We start from the raw sequence: 18033 nt of genomic DNA, 5'->3' as shown, positions 1-18033 counted from the left end.
ACAAAGATACAGTTAAGAGCAGTGGGTTCTGAGGAAGACTCCAGGACAGCAGTGGGATGAAGAGGAACTTCCGCTCTATGCTCTTGATCCAGCTGTTCTCAGCTGTTCTATCGTTTGATTTTCTTTACATAATAAACACTCTATTTTTGTATTTTGAGACAAAACCAGTACAATCTGGTAAAGATGAGAAAGGACAGTTAATCCTGAAGTCTGCCCTGTCCTTGACACTCCCACTGTTAACAGCTTGCATTCAAGCAGCAGTTCTCAAAGTGTGGTCTGTGGGCCCTTGAGGGTGCAACGGTCCTCAAGAACCTCTCAGAGGGTCCATGAGGTCAAGACTATTTTCATCATAATCCTTGTACGTCATCTGCCGTTTTCATGCTGTTGTCATTTCCACGGATGAGCAAAGCCAAGGGCAGGTGGAGCTGCTGGCGGCTCAGCACGATCTGTGGCAGCAGCCCCGAGCTCTCCTCTCCATGCCCTGCACAGGCAGGGAAAAAGGGAAAGAAAAAGGAAAAAGGCCAGTTTTGCTTAGCTTATTCCCTGATGAACAGTTAAAATAATTCACCACTTTATTCAATTCCAACCCTGTGATAAAATGTGCCACAAAAGAACTTTTGCTGCATCCCCAAGTACAACTGTCTCAAGAAAAAGCACATGGTACAGTTGTTTGTGTTGGAAAACAAAAAACAAAATTCAGTTTCTCCCATCACATCCTCACAGCACACTTAGGACACCAGATGTGTGGGGACCTCTCCCCATCAGCAAGGAAGCAGTCAGTTCTGCAGCCAGACACTGGCTGGAGTCCCCCGATTCCATTAAATCTTGATGCTGGGAGAAAGCATCAAATCCCACAGGTTGAGTGCTCTGTCCCACAAGACTACCCCCCACTTCGAGAGCCAACCGCAAGCCTCAGGTTGTGTTACTTGTGCTTTTGACTGACTGGCTATCAATCAGAGTGTCCACAACCTTTACTGAGCACGCACATCTCAGGGAAACACTTTAGTTTAGCGGTTTATTATAAAGAAGACTACAAAGGACACAGAGGCGATGCATAGGGCGAGGGATGGGGGCTGAGACGCAGAGCTCCCGTGCCCTCTTTGGGCAGGCCCCCCTCCAGAAACATCTGGACGCTATCTTCAAACCCAGTCCATACATAGGCAAGACTGTTTAAATCACTGGCCACCGGTGATCAGCTTAACCTTCAGCTCCCCTGCCCCTCACCACTCCCCGAGGTTGGGGATCGGGGCTGAAAGTCCCAACCTTCTAATCCTGCCTAGGTCTTTCTGGTGACCAGCCCCTGTTGTGAAGCTACCCAGGGGATGCCAGCCCTTAGCCAACGCATTACGAAGACATCACTGACGAGCCCGAGGATTTTAGGAGTTGTGTACTAGGGAAGACCAAATACATATTCCACAGTATCACACGAACTGAACTAGCCCTTTTTTTTCATGGAATGCCATTTTTATTTGAAAGAACAACTGACCAAACTTTGGTTATTAAGAATTTGGTATCTGGCAGAAATTTACTTGAAAATGAACACAGTGAGCCTCTCACTTCACAGAAAATAACTGACAGTATTTGTTACCAATGATAAAATCCAAGCTTTCAAGAGAAAATTAGAATTTTGGAAAACTTTTATCTACTACTGCTAATTTAACAGTTTCTCACTTTTTCTTCTGATGAGATCAGTGGTGACATTAAAAAATATGATTTTCAATTTTACATAATGGAATGTGTCAACATTTAGAAAAAAAAAAAACAACTCCATGTAACGATATTTGCAAACAACCCCCGTGTGATGTTACCAAATCATGTCCATGAGCAAAAGACCCACTCTGAGCACAAGACAGACCTCAAGGTTCTGACGGAAGAGAGTACAGAAACGTCACTGACTCCAAAGGGCCAGCACACTCAAACAAGTTGCCACCTGCCGAGTTATGGTGCATCGCTAAGAGCCTCCGGGATGACCCCTCCTCTGCCCACATGGAAGTGTGATGCCACATTTTCTTTACACATTTCAATAAAGCAACTGGAACACATTGAATGCAGAAGCAGGTCTGAGAATCCAGCTGTCACCTCTTAAGCCACGTATTTTAAAAGGATGTGCAAAAGTGTAAAACAACACTGTTCTTGCTTAATCTTTTTGAAAAGTTGTTTCTCATTAAAAATGTTATGTTAACATGTAGTAGATTCTTTTAAAGTAAAATATTTTAAGTTGTTCTGTTTTAATTTCAAATATAGAAAACATCAACAGCGATAACCAGCACAAACAAAGGCTCTCTGGATCCTCAATATAACTATTAAGAGTATAAAAGTATTCCAGCACCAAAAGACTTTGCGAACCAACTCTAGGTCAGAGTTTAGCAAATCACAACCTGGGCGACATCTGGCCAGCTGTCTGTTTCTGTAAGCATGCTCCTGTGGAAGCAGGGCACAGAGCCATGCCCATCCATCTCTGCAGGGTCTATGGCTGTCTTCCCGCTAAAGGCAGAGTTGAATTCAGTCATTGCAACAGGGACAGTATGGCCTGAAAGTCTAAAATACTTACCATTTGGCCCTTTACAAAAAAGCTTGCCCACCCCGAAACTAGAGTAAGCCCATTTTCCCAACCTTTATTATTGCAGTAACTTCCTATCTCCATTCTTACCCACCACCATCCATTCTCCAAAGGGCAGAGTGACCTTGTTAAAAACAAAGCTGATGTCACTCCTCCGCTTAGGATCTGAAAAGCTCACAATCACTCAGAGTCCTGAGCACAGTATTCAAGTCCTTTATTCATCATCCTGTGGCCCCAGCCAGCCTCCTGCTCATCACAGTCACTCCCTTTTCTGCCAGAGGACCATGCCAAGCACTGACCTCTCAGAACATACCATGCTCTGTCCAACCTCCACACCAAGCCCTCTCCACCTGGAACATTCTTCTCCCCTTCCCCCCTTCCTCCCTCTTCTTATACCCTGATGTCCTCCCCTCCACCCCCTACCCAAGTCTGTGTACTGGGTACTTCTTCCCATTGCCTCAGTGTGCCCTGCTCCAGCCATGGTGCAAGGACCCACCTGCTTCTCTGTGTCCGAACAGTTTCCTGAAGGCAAGAACTGCATTTCTATTTCCAACAGCCAGCACTAGCAGCCCTTTGGTATGCTGTTGTGAACTTTTCAGATGTGCCAAGCTGAAAGCTGGCCCCTGCATTACCCTTCATTTTTCTTAAACTGGCTCCCTGAAGTGACAGAGTCAGCTATTCTCCTATGCAAGAGGGTCTCTTAAGACAACAGCCTCTAAACAGTTACCAGTTAACATGTTTGTTTGCCAGAGCTTTCCATACATTTTCTGGAATCTTCACAGCAACCCTGTAATGGTCACAAGTAATAGTACCTGTTTAACAGATGAGAAAAGAGTAAGTAATTTGCCAAGTTAACACAAAGCCTGAAGAGGGGGAAAAAGGGATGTGTACCAAATTCCACGTGCACAATGCCTCTCCATCACCTGGTAATACTGTGACATTCCATACGCTGACTGACATCCAGTGGGAAAGCCTAATAATACATGTGATAAAATAAGGGAACCACAAGCAGGACACAGCCAATTGCTAAACAACATGGAACACGGTATGAAAGGGAAATCTGGAGTCTAAGACGACACTGAACGCTGCGGGGAGCTGGAGCAGGGACTCCCCAAGTGGGAATGGAGGTGGATTTAGAAGGGTCAGCAGGGCTTAGGGAGTGGACAGGAAGCAAAGTAAATACTCTAGGCAGAGAAAGAGACAGGAGCAAAGACCAAGGGATGGGAAAAATCACCGAATAATAACGTAAACATTAAGAGGCCAGGCCCAGTGGAAGGGATCTGGGCAGATGCAGATGAAGCAGGTGAGGAAAAACAAGAAACCGCTATTTTTGTGTTTAAATATAGCTAAAACCAAGCCCCAATACCTTAAAATACAAGAGCATTAACAGTTGTATCTAACACTTGAAAAGCACTGCACATTGTTTGATCTTAACAAAAAGCTTCCGATTTAACTTCTAGATAAGCGAGCTGAAGCTCAGAAAGGGGCACTCAGAGTTGAAAACAGCAGACACAAACCCAACCTGGAACTTCCCATCAGAACAGCAGACTGCTTAAAATCAGGGAACATGGAAAATCACCAGGTATGATTCAATACCACCACGTATCTTGTAAACTTAACTTCACAATGTAACGATGACCAGGCCAGTCTCCTGAGCGTTAAGATGTGGCTGTACTAAGCATGATGAGTCTGTGAATCTTTTTTTTTTTTTTTGATATGGAGTCTCGCTCTGCTACCCAGGCTGGAAGTGCAGTGGCGTGATCCTGGCTCGCTGCAAGCTCCGCCTCCCAGGTTCACGCCATTCTCCCGCCTCAGCCTCCCAAGTAGCTGGGACTACAGGCGCCCGCGACCACACCCAGCTCATTTTTTGTATTTTTTTTAGTAGAGATGGGGTTTCACCATGTTAGCCAGGATGGTCTCGATCTCCTGACCTCGTGATCCGCCCGCCTTGGCCTCCCAAAGTGTTGGGATTACAGGCGTGAGCCACCGCACCCGGCGAGTCTGTGAATCTTAAGGCATACAACTGATTTCCTAAAGGCAGAGGCTTCCTATGAAACTCTCGTAAGTTAAACTGCAAAATATTACTAGACTGTTTGCTTGTTTGACGGCCTTCCCCAGAGGATGCTTTCCTGAAGGTTCTCTTCAATGGCACAGATATAAATATTAAGTAAATGAAAATTCTACAACGGAATATAGAAATCAGACCGGAAATAATTCAAATAAGCAGACGCCTGTCCCATTAAGACCAAAAAAAAAAAAAAATTAAAAAAAAAAACAACCAAATGCCCATTTTCTATACACAGAAGAAATCAATAAATATGACTGACAAGTTTTGCATTCACCAACACCGTATTTCATTGATTCTAAGTACATTTCCCCACATCTTAGTATCTCTGAAATTAGATGTAGATTTTATATATACATATAAAAGACATTATAGAAGATTATATATAAAAGATACACCTAATTTCAAAGATTATATATATACATATATATTATTATTTTTTCTTTTTTCTGAGACAAGGTCTCACTCTATTGCCCAGGCTGGAGTGCAGTGGTGCAATCATAGCTCATTGCAGCCTCCACCTCCCTGGCTCAAGCGATCCCCCCACCTCAGCCTCCTGAGTAGCTGGGACTACAGGTGTGTACTACCATACCTGGCAAACATTTTGAATTTCTTTTTTTTTTTTTTTTTAAGTACAGACAATATCTCACTATGTTGCCCAGGCTGGTCTCAAATTGCTGGGCTCAAGTGATCCTCCCGTCTTGGCCTCCCGAAGTGCTGAGACTACAGGCATGAGCCACGGAGCCAGACATTATCTTACATTCAATGAAACACAGTAACTTTCTGGTACTGATGCTGGAGTTACCTTAATTTTTGTTACCTTTCTGCGACTTAAAATGTTTCGTTCAAAGTACCAATGTAAACTCCCTTGGAAAGGCTATCCTACCAGATTAACCAGATATCCATGTTACTTACATAACTCCCCAGACTCAAGCTTGACTTAAGCAAACAAACCTTCAGTTTTGTTTGGTGTATCTCTTTAGAAAAAGGTTAATGTCTAATTCAAAGCAATAGATCATGGATTAAGAAACTGATTAAAGCAAAATCAACAAATAAAACCCCAATACACTTAAAACTACAAATGCTGAGAAGAAAGGAACCAGCTGTTATCAAGCTATTAAGCTATATAAAACCAGGTTCAATATAAGACCCTTCTCCTCCAACCCCTCCTCATGGTTTCTCCATAGGAGCAATTAAGTGTAATATATAAAGGAGCAAGACCCAAAGCTTCCCTGCAGGTAAGCAGGTTGCAGTCATGTGGAAAGTGACGTCGCAGGCAAAGGTGCTGCAGCACTTGCTTGACGTGCAGGTGTTTCACTTACTGTCGCTGTGCTATCTACTCTTCAAATAGTTTGAAAATTGGTTGGAAAGTGATGCTATTCTTGAATCCTTCTTACTAATCTTCTATCATTTTGATACGCACTTCCTTTAAAGGCATTCCATTTTCATTTGCCTTCAAAAGCATTTTCACACGCCTCCTGGTAGTAAGATTTTCCCCGAGCTTTAGAAGAACAGCTCCATTCCAAGGCTGGATGGCCACATGCCACAGTGGGGCTTCATCAGTACTGTGCTAGCTGCAAATGGTCGCTGAAGCAATACAGCACTCCACGGCTCTGCGGCCAGTCGGCATGGCTTCAAACCCTGGCCCTGCCATATACTCGCTTTGTGATCCAAGTTAATTGCTTCAGCACCTTGGATTATGCATCTGAGACTGGGAAGAACAGTATTTCCTCCCTTCTTGGGTTAAGATTAATTAATTGACATGGGAAAAGCACTGCGAGCAATCTCTAGCACAGAATGACCACTCAGCAACTGTTACCTATCATGACCTTTGTGCTGGGTCCTCTACAAGGGCTGGGGTGGGAAGGGGGACAGCCAGCCTTCAAGCTTGAGGAGCTCAGTCTACCAGAGAGAGAAGCAAAGGATGAAATACCATGTGACATTGCAAAACACATCACATGCTGAATGAAGTACGTTCCAGGAGAGGGAGCAGGGGCTGGGTGAAGGTGATTCCACAACATGCAGAAAAAATCTGCACAACAGTTAACAATTTCCAGAAAGGAGCCACCGTTTAGAACCGAAACACTGTGGAGGTAGAAGCTAACAAACAACTTTTCTACTTGCTTCCTGCTGGAAGCTCCCTGGTTTTACTATTTTAACTCTTGGTCACCTCAGCATATAAACTCACCTAGTCCCACCTTCCAGCAAAGGGAGGAGAGGCAAGTCACCACTGACTGCTGCTCATACACCTGCTCATCAGCAGGACACTTAATAACTTCCTTGTGAGCTCAGCTCTACTCCTACCTCCAGGGGCATGGGAAGCCTGATGACCCAGTGGGATCACAACTCTTAGCAAAATGACCTGACCCATAGCTAAACCTGACCCACAGTTAAACCCAATTCTTTAAAAAAAAAAAGAGGGGGCATCAATTTTACACAGGCCAACACTTTCACCATAGGTTATGATTCTGATCCCCAGCCCAAAACTATTAGTTTTAAAAACAAAACAGAAATCAAAACAAAAACCAAAGGCTTTCCTACGTTCCTCATTTCACGACCTCCAAAGTCAGGAGTGCCTACTCTTACCCCTGCACCACTTTCTGTGCACTGGGCACCACCCCACTGAGGTCAGGAGAGGACCCAGGCCTTAATCTCAAAGGCTCCTTCTCCTTACCCATTGCAGAGAGGGCAGAAAGACGGCCAGAGTGCAGGGCTGTAGTAGAGCTCTACAGAGCTGAACTTGGCCCAGAACAAAACCTTCAAGAACAAAATGCCTCACAAGCCACAAATCTAAACAAATACAATATGCTATACCTTAAGTTCTATAGCCTTAGCAGCAGTTCATGATAAAAACCCCTGTGAACTGCCCATCTCTCTCTCCCTTTTTTTTTTTTTTTTGAGACGGAGTCTCGCTCTGACGCCCAGGCTGGAGTGCAATGGCGCCATCTCACCTCACTGCAACCTCCACCTCCCAGGTTTAAGCGATCCTCCTGCCTCAGCCTCCTGAGGAGCTGGAATTACAGGCGGGCCCCGCCACACCTGGCTAATTTTTGTATTTTTAGGAGAGACGGGATTTCGCCATGTTGGCCAGGCTAGTCTCGAACTCCTCACCTCAAGTGATCCACCCGCCTCAGCCTCCCAGAGTGCTGGGGTTACAGGTGTGAGTCACCGTATCCGGTCACCCATCTCTTATCTCTCACCAACATCTCTCCCTCAAGGTTGCGTTTGGGCATGACCAGCTTCTTGATCCTTGCTGCTCAGCAATCCCTGGTGACTAACGACCACACTTCCCTTCATCATCACTGAATCTCTGGTCTTAATACAAACCAACAGTATCACAACTACGGGACAAATCGATGGTGACTTATAAATGTGTTAATCTGGATAGGTTACTATGGGCAAAGCATACGTGGATTAAAACAGAAAGCTCTGAATACATACAATAACCAAAACACATGCAGATAATTACCACAAAGCAATGTTACAAAAAAAAACCACGACAACTCGAAATACCAAACTTTTGGATTTACTCAAAATTTAACTTAAAATAGGAATTTAAAACTGCAAAAAGTTCCCATCAGTCTAATTCAGAGAACAAAGTATTTGTCAAGTTTTTTTTTTTTTTTTTTTTTTTTGAGATGGAGCCTTGTTCTATTGCCCAGGCGGAAGGCAACAGCACGATCTCCACTCACTGCAACCTCCAACACCCGGGTTCAAGTGATTCTCCCGCCTCAGCCTCCCAAGTAGCTGGGATTACAGGCATGTGCCACCACGCCCAGCTAACTTTTGTATTTTTAGCAGAGACGGGGTTTCACTGTGTTGGCCAGGCTGGTCTCAAACTCCTGACCTCAAGTGATCTGTCCACCTTGGCCTCCCAAAGTGCTGGCATTATAGGCATGAGGCACAACACGCGGCCCAAGATTTTTTTTGAAAGAAAGAATGCTATTTTCATATGTGTAAAGTCACATTTAAAATATACTACTTTAGTTATACTTAAATTTTAATTCATTCAGCTTATCAATAATTTTTTTAAGTAAAGAAACCAGGCAGGTGCGGTGGCTCACGCCTATAATCCCAGCATCTTGGGAGACTGACGTGGGCAGACCACTTGAGCCCAGGAGTTCAAGACCAGCCTGGGCAACATGGCGAAATCCCCTACAACAATACAAAAATTAGCCTGGTGTGGTGGCGCACGCGTGTCTGTGGTCCTCGCTACTCCAGAGGCTGAGGTGGGCGAATCGCTTGAGCCTAGGAGGCAGAGGTTGCAGTGAGCCCAGATCGCACCACTGCACTCTATCCAGCCTGGGCTACAAAGTGAGACCCTGTCTCCAAAAAAGAAAATAAAGAGTTAACAGAAATTAAGGCAAGCATTAAGCCCTCTCACCTTCCTACTCCCAAACAAGTTTTGCTTTACTTGCGATAGAAGTCACACTTGAGTAAGGCTAAACTGTCACTTGCTTAGCATATGCAAAATCAAACAAAAAAAGTAATGCATTTTAAACAAATAAAATCAATAAACTTTTTAGATCACATAAAATGCACCTAGTTTTAATCTCAAACCATATACATTACGCATTTCTTAGAGCCCAGTTTCACCTGCTTAATAACCTAGGCCCTGTTTGTCCCAGGGGACTCAGAATCTCCAGATGTCCTCAGGGGTCATGCACCAAACCAGACACTGCCAGGGAGAGGTACAGGGTAGGGAAGAGGGAGTAAAAGTTCACGCGGTGGGGGGGGGGCCGAGATGGAGGGAAGGGAACAGGACGTCTGACAAGGGGCTTTTAGTAACTTGAGGCAGGGAAGGTGTATTTGGTGCAAACACCAATCATTTTTAAGAAAAGGTTAAAGGTTTAGAGTGTTCAGTAAGATGTATGAACAACAACAAAAAAGTCACTATGACTCCGAATCTGAAATATTAATCAAACTTCTAAGACTCGACCAAGTTCTCCATTCAACAGTGAAGAAGGAAAGCTACATAGCTTTTTAACTTTAAGGTGACAGGTAAGCTTCATGGGAAGCTGGGGCGGGAGGCACTCCCCAGTTCCCTCCCACCACCCTAAAACTTTATGCCTGGGCCAATTTGAGGGTATGATTTAAGGAAAACACCAGCGAACTTCAAGTCATACCATAAAGTTCAAGATTAAAATCTGGAGTAGAGACCTTAAAATATATCAGTGGAGAAAGTAGCAACACTTCACAGTAAAATTCAAGGATTTTAGAACCTCAGAAAGCAGACCTTAAGAATCAGGGAGTCCAGGTCTCTTGTTAAGGGTGGACAAACCGAGGCAACCAGCTCGCTCAAGAGCGCACCGGCGATGAAACGCAGAGCCGGATGGGGGCCGAGGCCCCGACCCAGCCCCAGGCGCGTTCCCATCCTCTGGGCCATTGTGCCGCGCTGCCCGAGCGCAGGATCTGGACTCCGTTCCCGTCCCCGGCTCCGCCGCGGTCTCCTCAGTTCCGCCCCGGGCAGGAGGCAGCCCCAGGCGCTGGGTTCGGAGGGCCCGACCGCCCGTGACCTTGGTGACTTACATAAGCCCCGCCGCCGGCCCGACGCCTCCGCCCGTACCCCGAGGGCCGGGACAGCGGACAGAGGACGGCCGCCCCCCGACCACGGCCCCTGGCCCGCCCGGCCCCCATCCTCCTGCCTGCCTTCCACGGACGCTTGGGGCCCGGAGGCCGCGGCCGGGCTGGGAGCTGTCCGCGAGGGTCCCGGGGCGGGGCGCGGCGCGGGCCTCACCTTCGGCCACGTCCTCGTCGATGGCCCCCTTGACCTGCGAGAAGCACCACTGGAAGTCGTTGCCGCCCGCGGGGCAGCCGCCGCCTCCGGCTCCTGCAAACACAACGGGGCGGTCAGGCCGGCCGCGGCCCCCGCCCGCCCCCGTGGCCCCCGCCGGCCCGCGCGGGCCCCTCACCTGCCATGGCAGCCGGCGGCGGGACGGGCGGGGACCGCGGCAGACCAGTGAGACGGCCTCCGCGCCGCTGCAGCCGAGTGCTCAGCCCCGGCTGCCGCTGCCGCCGCTGCCGCCGCCGCCGTCGCCGGGGAGGGATTTTTTTTCCCTTTTCAAAATGGCGCCCAATGCCCGTCGCCCCGCTGGATGACGTCATCGCCCTCCGCCTCCTCGGACGGGCAGCGGACGGGGCGGGCCGCGGGGGCTGCCGGGGGTGCCCAATGCGCCTGCGCCCGTCGACCCCGGCCCCGGGCCCGGCGCCGCTCGGCTGTGGGGAGAAGCGACGCGTCGGCGACTGCGGAGGGAACCCGGGGTCGGCGGGCGCAGTCCAGCTCCTCGGGCCTCGGCCCTTGGCCTCCCGCAAGGTCCGGTGTGCACCCGGCGCTCCCGAGAAGACTAGCCCCGCCGGCCGCCCCTACTCTCCGGGTACTCCCGGAGAGCCTAGGGTGCAGCCGGACACGCCTTCAGGGCGCGGCTCGGCGGGACACGCCCCCATCCCGCATCGGCCAATGGAAGCGTGGGTTCTCCGCGGAATCGCCAATGGAGGGCGCGCTTGGCGGCGGTGGGCGGGCATGTGGGCCGGCCTCACCTGAGCGCGCCGCACCTGAGCCCTGCCTCCCTCCCACTGCCCCCGACGCGGAGTCTGGCTCTATTCCCCCTGCTGGAGTGCGGGGGCGCGATCTCGGCTCCCTAAAAGCCTCGACCTCCTGGGCTCAATCCATCCTACTGCTTCAGCCTTGGAAGTAGCTGCGAGCACAGGCACGCGCCGCCAGGCTCGCTGATTTTTAAATTTTTTGTGGAGACGGGGGTCTATGTTGCTCAGGCTAGTCTCGAACTCCTGGGCTCGAGCCATCTGCCGGCCTCGGTCTCCCAACCTTGTCCACCTCCCTTTCGGAGCGCACCGTTGCTCACCAGATGGCTACCTTACAGGTTCTTGGAGCTCCCAGTGCAGTCTTAGGGAAACAGGGCCGATCGTTTCTTCACTTGCGGGTGGTTTTCTCTGGCATACTGAGCGATCATGGGTGCTCCTCGACTTACAGTGGGTCTACTCTCCCCGCCAATAAGCCCTTCCTAAGTCAAAAGTGCATCTAATACCCAATCTACCCATCGTAAAGTTGAAAAATCTGAAGTCGAGCTATCATCAGGGAGACTGTCCCTATGGGATTGATGTCCGGAATGAGAACTTCTTTCAGGATAGCTGCGGTGGGCACTGATGGTATTGCACCACTAAAAGGCAGTCGCTGCAAATCAGGAACATTCGTCCACTCCACTAATATTATTTATTGACAGCTCCTGCCACGTGCGGCACACTCCACAGCCCTGGGGATGAGAGGTTAGCAGAGCAGAGAAATCTCAGCGCTGGTGGAGCTTACCTTTCAGTGGGGGAGACAGACAATAAGGAAATAAATACATAATAAGTCGGAGCTGGAGAGAAAAATCAGGGAAGAAGGAAATGTGTATGGGGAGAGTTGGAGTCTTGCACGGGGTGACTGGAAAAGACTCAAGGATAAAGAGCAAACCATGCAGACGTCTAGGAAAGCTTGGCCAGGAGGGGAGACCACCAAGTGCCAGGACAGGAAGGAGGGCCATACCTGGCATGGGCAGGAGGCAGCCAGAAGCCGCGTGGGTGCAGAGAGAGTGGAGGGGAGGCCAGGGGTTGGAGTCAAGGCAGGGAGTTAAGTGGAGGAGGATGGACAGTGGGCAGGACATTTAGGAGACTTGTACTCTGAGTGAGATGGGCTGATGGACAGTGGGCAGGACATTTAGGAGACTTGTACTCTGAGTGAGATGGGCTCATGAACAGGAGAGGATCGTGATGGTCTTGGGCTTTTGGATGCTTTGCTGAGAATAACTTGTGGGGACCCAAAGAGGGGAAGCGGGGAGACGAATCAGGTGGCCAGCTGGGCTGACCAGGCACGGGGATGAGGATAGAGTGGTGAACATGGGGTGGGGTGGTGAGAACCAGTCAGATTTCAGAGAAAAGTGCTTCGACAGCAGAGCCCCTGGGATTTGCTGATGGAAAAGATGCGGTGTGAGAGGAAGCAGGGACTTAGGAACGCCTGCTCTCGGGTGGTCTGAGCACCTGGAAGGATGGAGTTTCTGCAGCAGAAGGGCTGCAAAAGGCACAGCTGGGTGGGGGCGGTGCAGCCCGACCACAGGTTCGCTGTCAACACATAGCGCTGTTGCACAGACAAGCCGGGAGCACACAGGAAGTCAGAGCCAGAGCATCAAGGTGAGAGCACTTAGAGGTCATTTCAAGTCAGGAAGCTGGGTGAGGTCACCCCAGGAGGGAGGACAGATGGGGGACAGGACCAAGGACAGAGCCCTGAAGGGGTGAGGACGTGGAGGATGAGTGAGCAGCCTGCGAGGTGGGCTCCTGGAGAACCCACCTCCAGGATCCATTGAAGACAGGAGGGAGTGGCTGCTCTGTGATGCTATGTGTTGAGTATACAGGAGGGACCATTTGGTTGTAGTGACTGGGAGGCCATTACTGACTTGGACAGAGCAGTGGCTATGGAATGGACTCGGATCACAAGTTTGCAGAGGGCTCTGGGGACAGTGGCAGAAGAGGAACTAGAGGCAGTGAATACCTACTTCTCTGCTGAGGAGAAGAGCAGAAAAATGGGGCTGTAATCTTTTTAAAATGTAGATTTAGCCTATCTTTCCAGGAAGGCACTTGAAAAACTGAGTTAATGACCAGATCTCTTTTATGTGTTAACTTAAAAACCTGACAATTTATAAATTTAGAAAAAGAGGAACTTTATTTCTTATAAATGGTTACAGCCAACAAGGTGGCCATCCCCCAGCCCAAGATGGGAGATGGCTCTTGGAAGGAGGAGGGGTTGGGGCAGGAGCTCTATGCTGAACAGGTTGGCGAAACATACATAGTCAACAGGCTTTGGGAGGAGCTATGAATACTCAGGAAGGGGGTCCTGACACGTGTATTATGTAACATAGGACCCAATCTCACTCTGTGGGGGAGACTAAACATTTGAATATATTACGACTGTAATCCCAGCACTTTGGGAGGCCGAGTCTGGCTGGTTACCTGAGGTTGGGAGTTCGAGATCAACCTGGCCAACATGGCGAAACCCCCTGTCTACTAAAAATACAAAAATTAGCTGGGCGTGGTGGCACCCGTATGTCTGTAATCCTAGCTACTTGGGAGGCTGAGGCAGGAGAATCCCTAGAACCCGGGAAGCAGAGGTTGCAGTGAGCGGTGATCGCACCATTACACTCCAGCCTGGGCGACAGAGCGAGACTCCGTCTCCAAATAAATAAATAAATAAGTAAATTAGGACTAGGCCCTGTACCTCAAGAGGTCTTTTCAGGACAGGAAGGCATGCAGATGTGCAGCCTCTGGAAACCGGCCAGAACCAGTCCAAGGTCAGTGGTTTCTTATCAGGAGAAAGTTAGTCTTCTGTCCAATGAAAGCTGTAGTTATGGCTGCTGGAGCAAGGCTGGGGGTCACTTAGTGGCTGATGGAGCTGCAGTTGCTTAATGTTGCTCATCTCAAGGCCAGTGCTTATTTAGCTGCTGGAGGGAAGGAAAACCCAACAGCAGTGGGAACGACGTTTTCTCTGTAAGTGTGCGGTGCATGGCTTCACCCTCCCCCCGCACGGCCTTAGGCCCTGTTTATAATTTGGCATCTTACTGCCACAGAGTCTGTTCTGTCAGTCTTATGGTCTCTAGCTTAACGTTAATGCTAGTCTGTTTTGTCTAAACCACAAAAGGGCAGGGGTATCAGGAGGCCCGTCTGACCTCGCATCCCCCATTATAGCCTCAGTGTTAAGGTTTTCCTGGGGTCCCCCTGGCCACAGCGGGGTTCGTTCAGCCAGTGGGGGATGTAGGATTTTATTCTTAGTTCATATGTAATTGCTTTAATGTGTGTTAAATATGTCTTTTGAAGTGATGACAAGATAATTAGTTTTTGTTTAGAATGTATTTTCTGGTTAATTAGCTCCCATTAAATTAAACTGTAAAAACAAGATATAGCCACAAAAGTAACATATTCCTGAGACTGGTGGGCTGCCTTCCCTGCCTCCCACTGTGCATCAGCTGACCAGCAAGAGATTTTTAACTATTTTTAAAAAAGAGATTTTTAACTGTTTTTCTTATGATGCTAAAAACTTAAAATATTTGGCTAAACCACAATTACTTTTGCGCCAACCTAATAGCTCAATGAATTTCTCTGTTTGGATTCTAATTGGTGTTTACAAGTTTCTGAGTATTGACAGCAATTTTATTTTTTAAAATTGTTTTTCAGATCTCACAGCTGAATTGAAAATGCCTGGTGTGTATTAGAATCTAGCCTGTTGTAATCATAGAAGGCAGTACTATTCAGTAACAAAAAGGCATGAGCTACTACTGATACAAACAGCAGTCCCAAATGAGTCCCCGAAATATTATGAAAATGAAAGGAGCCAGACACGGAGGCATGCAAGCTGCATGCGCCCCTTTATTTTATCATACTTAGTCTCATGTGTCAACGTAGTGAGTGTATAGTATCTAGTTATTTCATCAAAACTAAGCCAAGTATTGCCACGAGGGTGTTTTGTGGATGTGGTTAACACCCACAGGCAGTTGACTTTGAGAAAAAGCGATTACCCTTGATAATATGAATGAGCCTCATCCAATCAATCAAAGGCCTTCAGAACAAATACTGAGGTTTCTTGGAGAACAAATTCTGCCTCCAGGCTGCTGCATCAGCCCTTGCCTAAGCTAGCCTGCTGGCCTGCCCTGCTCACCCTGTGCACCCTCTGTTTTTGAACTTGTCAGCCTCCACAATCGTGTGAGCGAGTTCCTGAAAATAAAGCTCATTCCATACACGGTTTCTCTGAAGAATCCTGAAGTTCCAGAACAGGTGAGACTGCTCTACAGTGATTTAAAAAATGGCGTGGGGGCCGGGCGTGGTGGCTCACGCCTGTAATCCCGGCACTTTGGGAGGCCGAGGTGGGCAGATCACAAGGTCAGGAGTTTGAGACCAGCCTGACCAACATGGTGAAACCCCATCTCTACTAAAAATACAAAAATTAGCCAGGTGTGGTGGTGCACGCCTGTAATCCCAGCTACTCAGGAGGCTGAGGCAGGAGAATTGCTTTAACCCAGGAGGCGGAGGTTGCAGTGAGCCGAGATGGTGCCACTGCACTCCAGCCTGGGTGACAGAGCGAGACTCCATCTCAAAAAAAAAAAAAAAATGGCATGGGGCACGAGTGTGGGGGGATTGACTGGAGAGGGTGGGGGATGGACTGGAGAAAGCAGGAAAGAACTCCCTGGGTTGATGGAAGTGTTCTGCATCCTGATGGCCGCAGCTGTTCATGCAGCATGAATGGTTGTCAAGACTCATTGAAAAAGACACTTAAAGTGGACCCATTTTATTGTATGTGAATGATACCTCAATAAAACAGATTTTTTAAAAGGATTGTTTTATTTTAATGGCTGATCCGTGTAATCACAGAGGCCAGTACGTACCGACAAAGGGGGAGCTTTTATTTCTTGGTGTCGTCCTCCTTGGACAAAGTCTTGAAGATCTCCTCCTTCTTGACTTGGAGGCACTCTTCACGGTGCTTGCGTGCTTCCTTGGTCTTAGACCTGCGAGCCTCAGCCTAGTCAGCCAGGAGCTTCTTGCAGGCCTTGTCTGCCTTCAGCCTGTGGCTGTGTTCCATGAGAATCCTCTTGTTCGGGAACATATTCCCCTTCACCTTCAGGTACAGGCTGTGATACATATGGCGATCAGTCTTAGATTCCCGGTATCTTCTGAGCAGCCAGCACAGTATCCTCATTCTCCTCATCCACATGACCTTCTCTGGCATTCGGGCATTGGCTGTACCCTTTTGCTTACCTATGCCTATGTGCCTGCCCTTCTGGCGGGCCAAGGTGCTTTTCCGGCATCGAGCCGGTATGGACAGTCACTGGCTTGCAGATGATCAGCCCATCTCTGATCAGCTTCCAGATCTGCTGACGGGAGTTGGCATTGGCAAGTTCATTGGTCTCCTTGGGGTCCAACCAGACCTTCTTCCCACTGCGGAGGACACTAGCAGGAGCCTCTTCTGAAGCCTGAGCATGCTCATGGCTGCGGCCGCAGCAGCAAAAGGAAAGAGCTCAAATGGATTGTTTTAAAGTCTAACTTATCATAAATTTTCTCCAGGTCTATGAAGGACCTTATATCTTAAGAGTCTGCAAATCACACTTCGCCCAAATACCTTTATTTTAAAATATTTTTTATTTAATTTTCTTTTTTTAAATTATTATTATTATTTTACGGAGTCTCGCTCTATCACCAGGCTGGAGTGCAATGGCACGATCTCAGCTCACTGCAACCTCCGACTCCCTGGTTTAAGCAATTCTCCTGCCTCAGCCTCCAGAGTAGCTGGGAACTACAGGTGCATGCCACCATGCTCAGCTAATTTTTGTATTTTTAGTAGAGACAGGGTTTCACCATGTTGGCCAGGATGGTCTCTATCTCCTGACCTCGTGATCCACCCTTCTCAGCCTCCCAAAGTGCTGGGATTACAGGCGTGAGCCACCGGCCCGGCCTTTAATTTTTATTTTTTTGAGACGAAGTCTCGCTGTGTTGCCCAGGCTGGAGTGCAGTGGCGCAATCTTGGCTCACTGCAACCTCTACCTCTCAGGTTCAAGGGATTCTCCTGCCTCAGCCTCCTGAGCAGCTGGGATTACAGGTGTGTGTCACCATGCCCAGCTAATTTTTGTATTTTCATTAGAGACAGGGTTTTACCATGTTGGCCAGGCTGGTCTCAAACTCCTGATCTCAAGTGATCTGTCTACCTCGGCCTCCCAAAGTGCTGGGATTATAGGCGTGAGCCACTGCACCCAGCCTAAAATGATTTTGATTTATTTAGATTTCAACTGCTAAATATTATTCGAAAATACCAAATGTGGACTATTTTCAAGTTCAGACTTAGTAACAATCTCAGTGTTATCATAAATGTAACCTATTGGTAGGATGTGCAATCTTCCATGGAAAATAAACCACATTTAGAAGCTTGCTAATAGGAGGAGGCACCCTGTCTGCCCGGCCTGTGGGCTGGCTGGAAGAGCAACGGCAGGAGGACCCGCACTGAGACTCTGTGGATAGAGGGGCACATGCTGGTTTGTGTCTCTGACTTTTGACACATGGCTGCCTTGTACTGCTGGAGCCCGGCAAGGCGTTAGATGTCATCCCATCATTCTTCTTTCCTCCTGCCAGGAAGGATCTGATCCTCATATTTTTGTCACATGCTGAAGGAAGGGAAGAAAGATGGGAAGAAACGAAGGAACAGAAAAAAGAAAGGGAGGTAGGAAGAGAGGGATGGATGGAAGGCTGTGACTAGCCCTGTGTTGTGAATTGAGAAGGAAAACCCCACAGTCACCTGCTCCTGTCTCCTGGGCCTTTCTTCTCTGGCCTGGGGGCATTTGCCTGTCCCCTCTCTTCCTCTGCACTCCTTCCTTGTTTCAAACAA

The 18033-nt window shown here is 48.3% G+C and overlaps 1 protein-coding gene and 1 pseudogene across 3 annotated transcripts in view; both read right to left on the bottom strand.

Moving 5' to 3' along the window:
- Positions 1–10987, bottom strand: part of PPP2R2D (protein phosphatase 2 regulatory subunit Bdelta) — a 51909-nt gene extending 40922 nt beyond the window's left edge. The window contains exons 1-2 of one of the 3 annotated variants that reach the window (XM_054435412.2): positions 10538–10987; positions 10363–10455 (exon numbers count right to left, since the gene is read on the bottom strand). In XM_054435412.2, the coding sequence (XP_054291387.1) occupies positions 10363–10455; positions 10538–10730 (286 nt within the window). In that variant the 5' untranslated portion in view covers positions 10731–10987. The remainder of the gene's footprint in view (positions 1–10362; positions 10456–10537) is intronic. The other 2 variants (XM_063670409.1, XM_054435411.2) reach the window with 2 other exon arrangements.
- A 5075-nt stretch (positions 10988–16062) lies between these two features.
- Positions 16063–16653, bottom strand: LOC129006373 (large ribosomal subunit protein eL19-like; annotated as a pseudogene).
- Positions 16654–18033: the final 1380 nt, after the last annotated feature.

Source organism: Pongo pygmaeus, chromosome 8 (genome assembly GCF_028885625.2).
Source record: "Pongo pygmaeus isolate AG05252 chromosome 8, NHGRI_mPonPyg2-v2.0_pri, whole genome shotgun sequence".
In the NCBI taxonomy this organism is placed as follows: Eukaryota; Metazoa; Chordata; class Mammalia; order Primates; family Hominidae; genus Pongo; species Pongo pygmaeus.
This window is presented reverse-complemented; position numbering and strand designations above follow the sequence as displayed.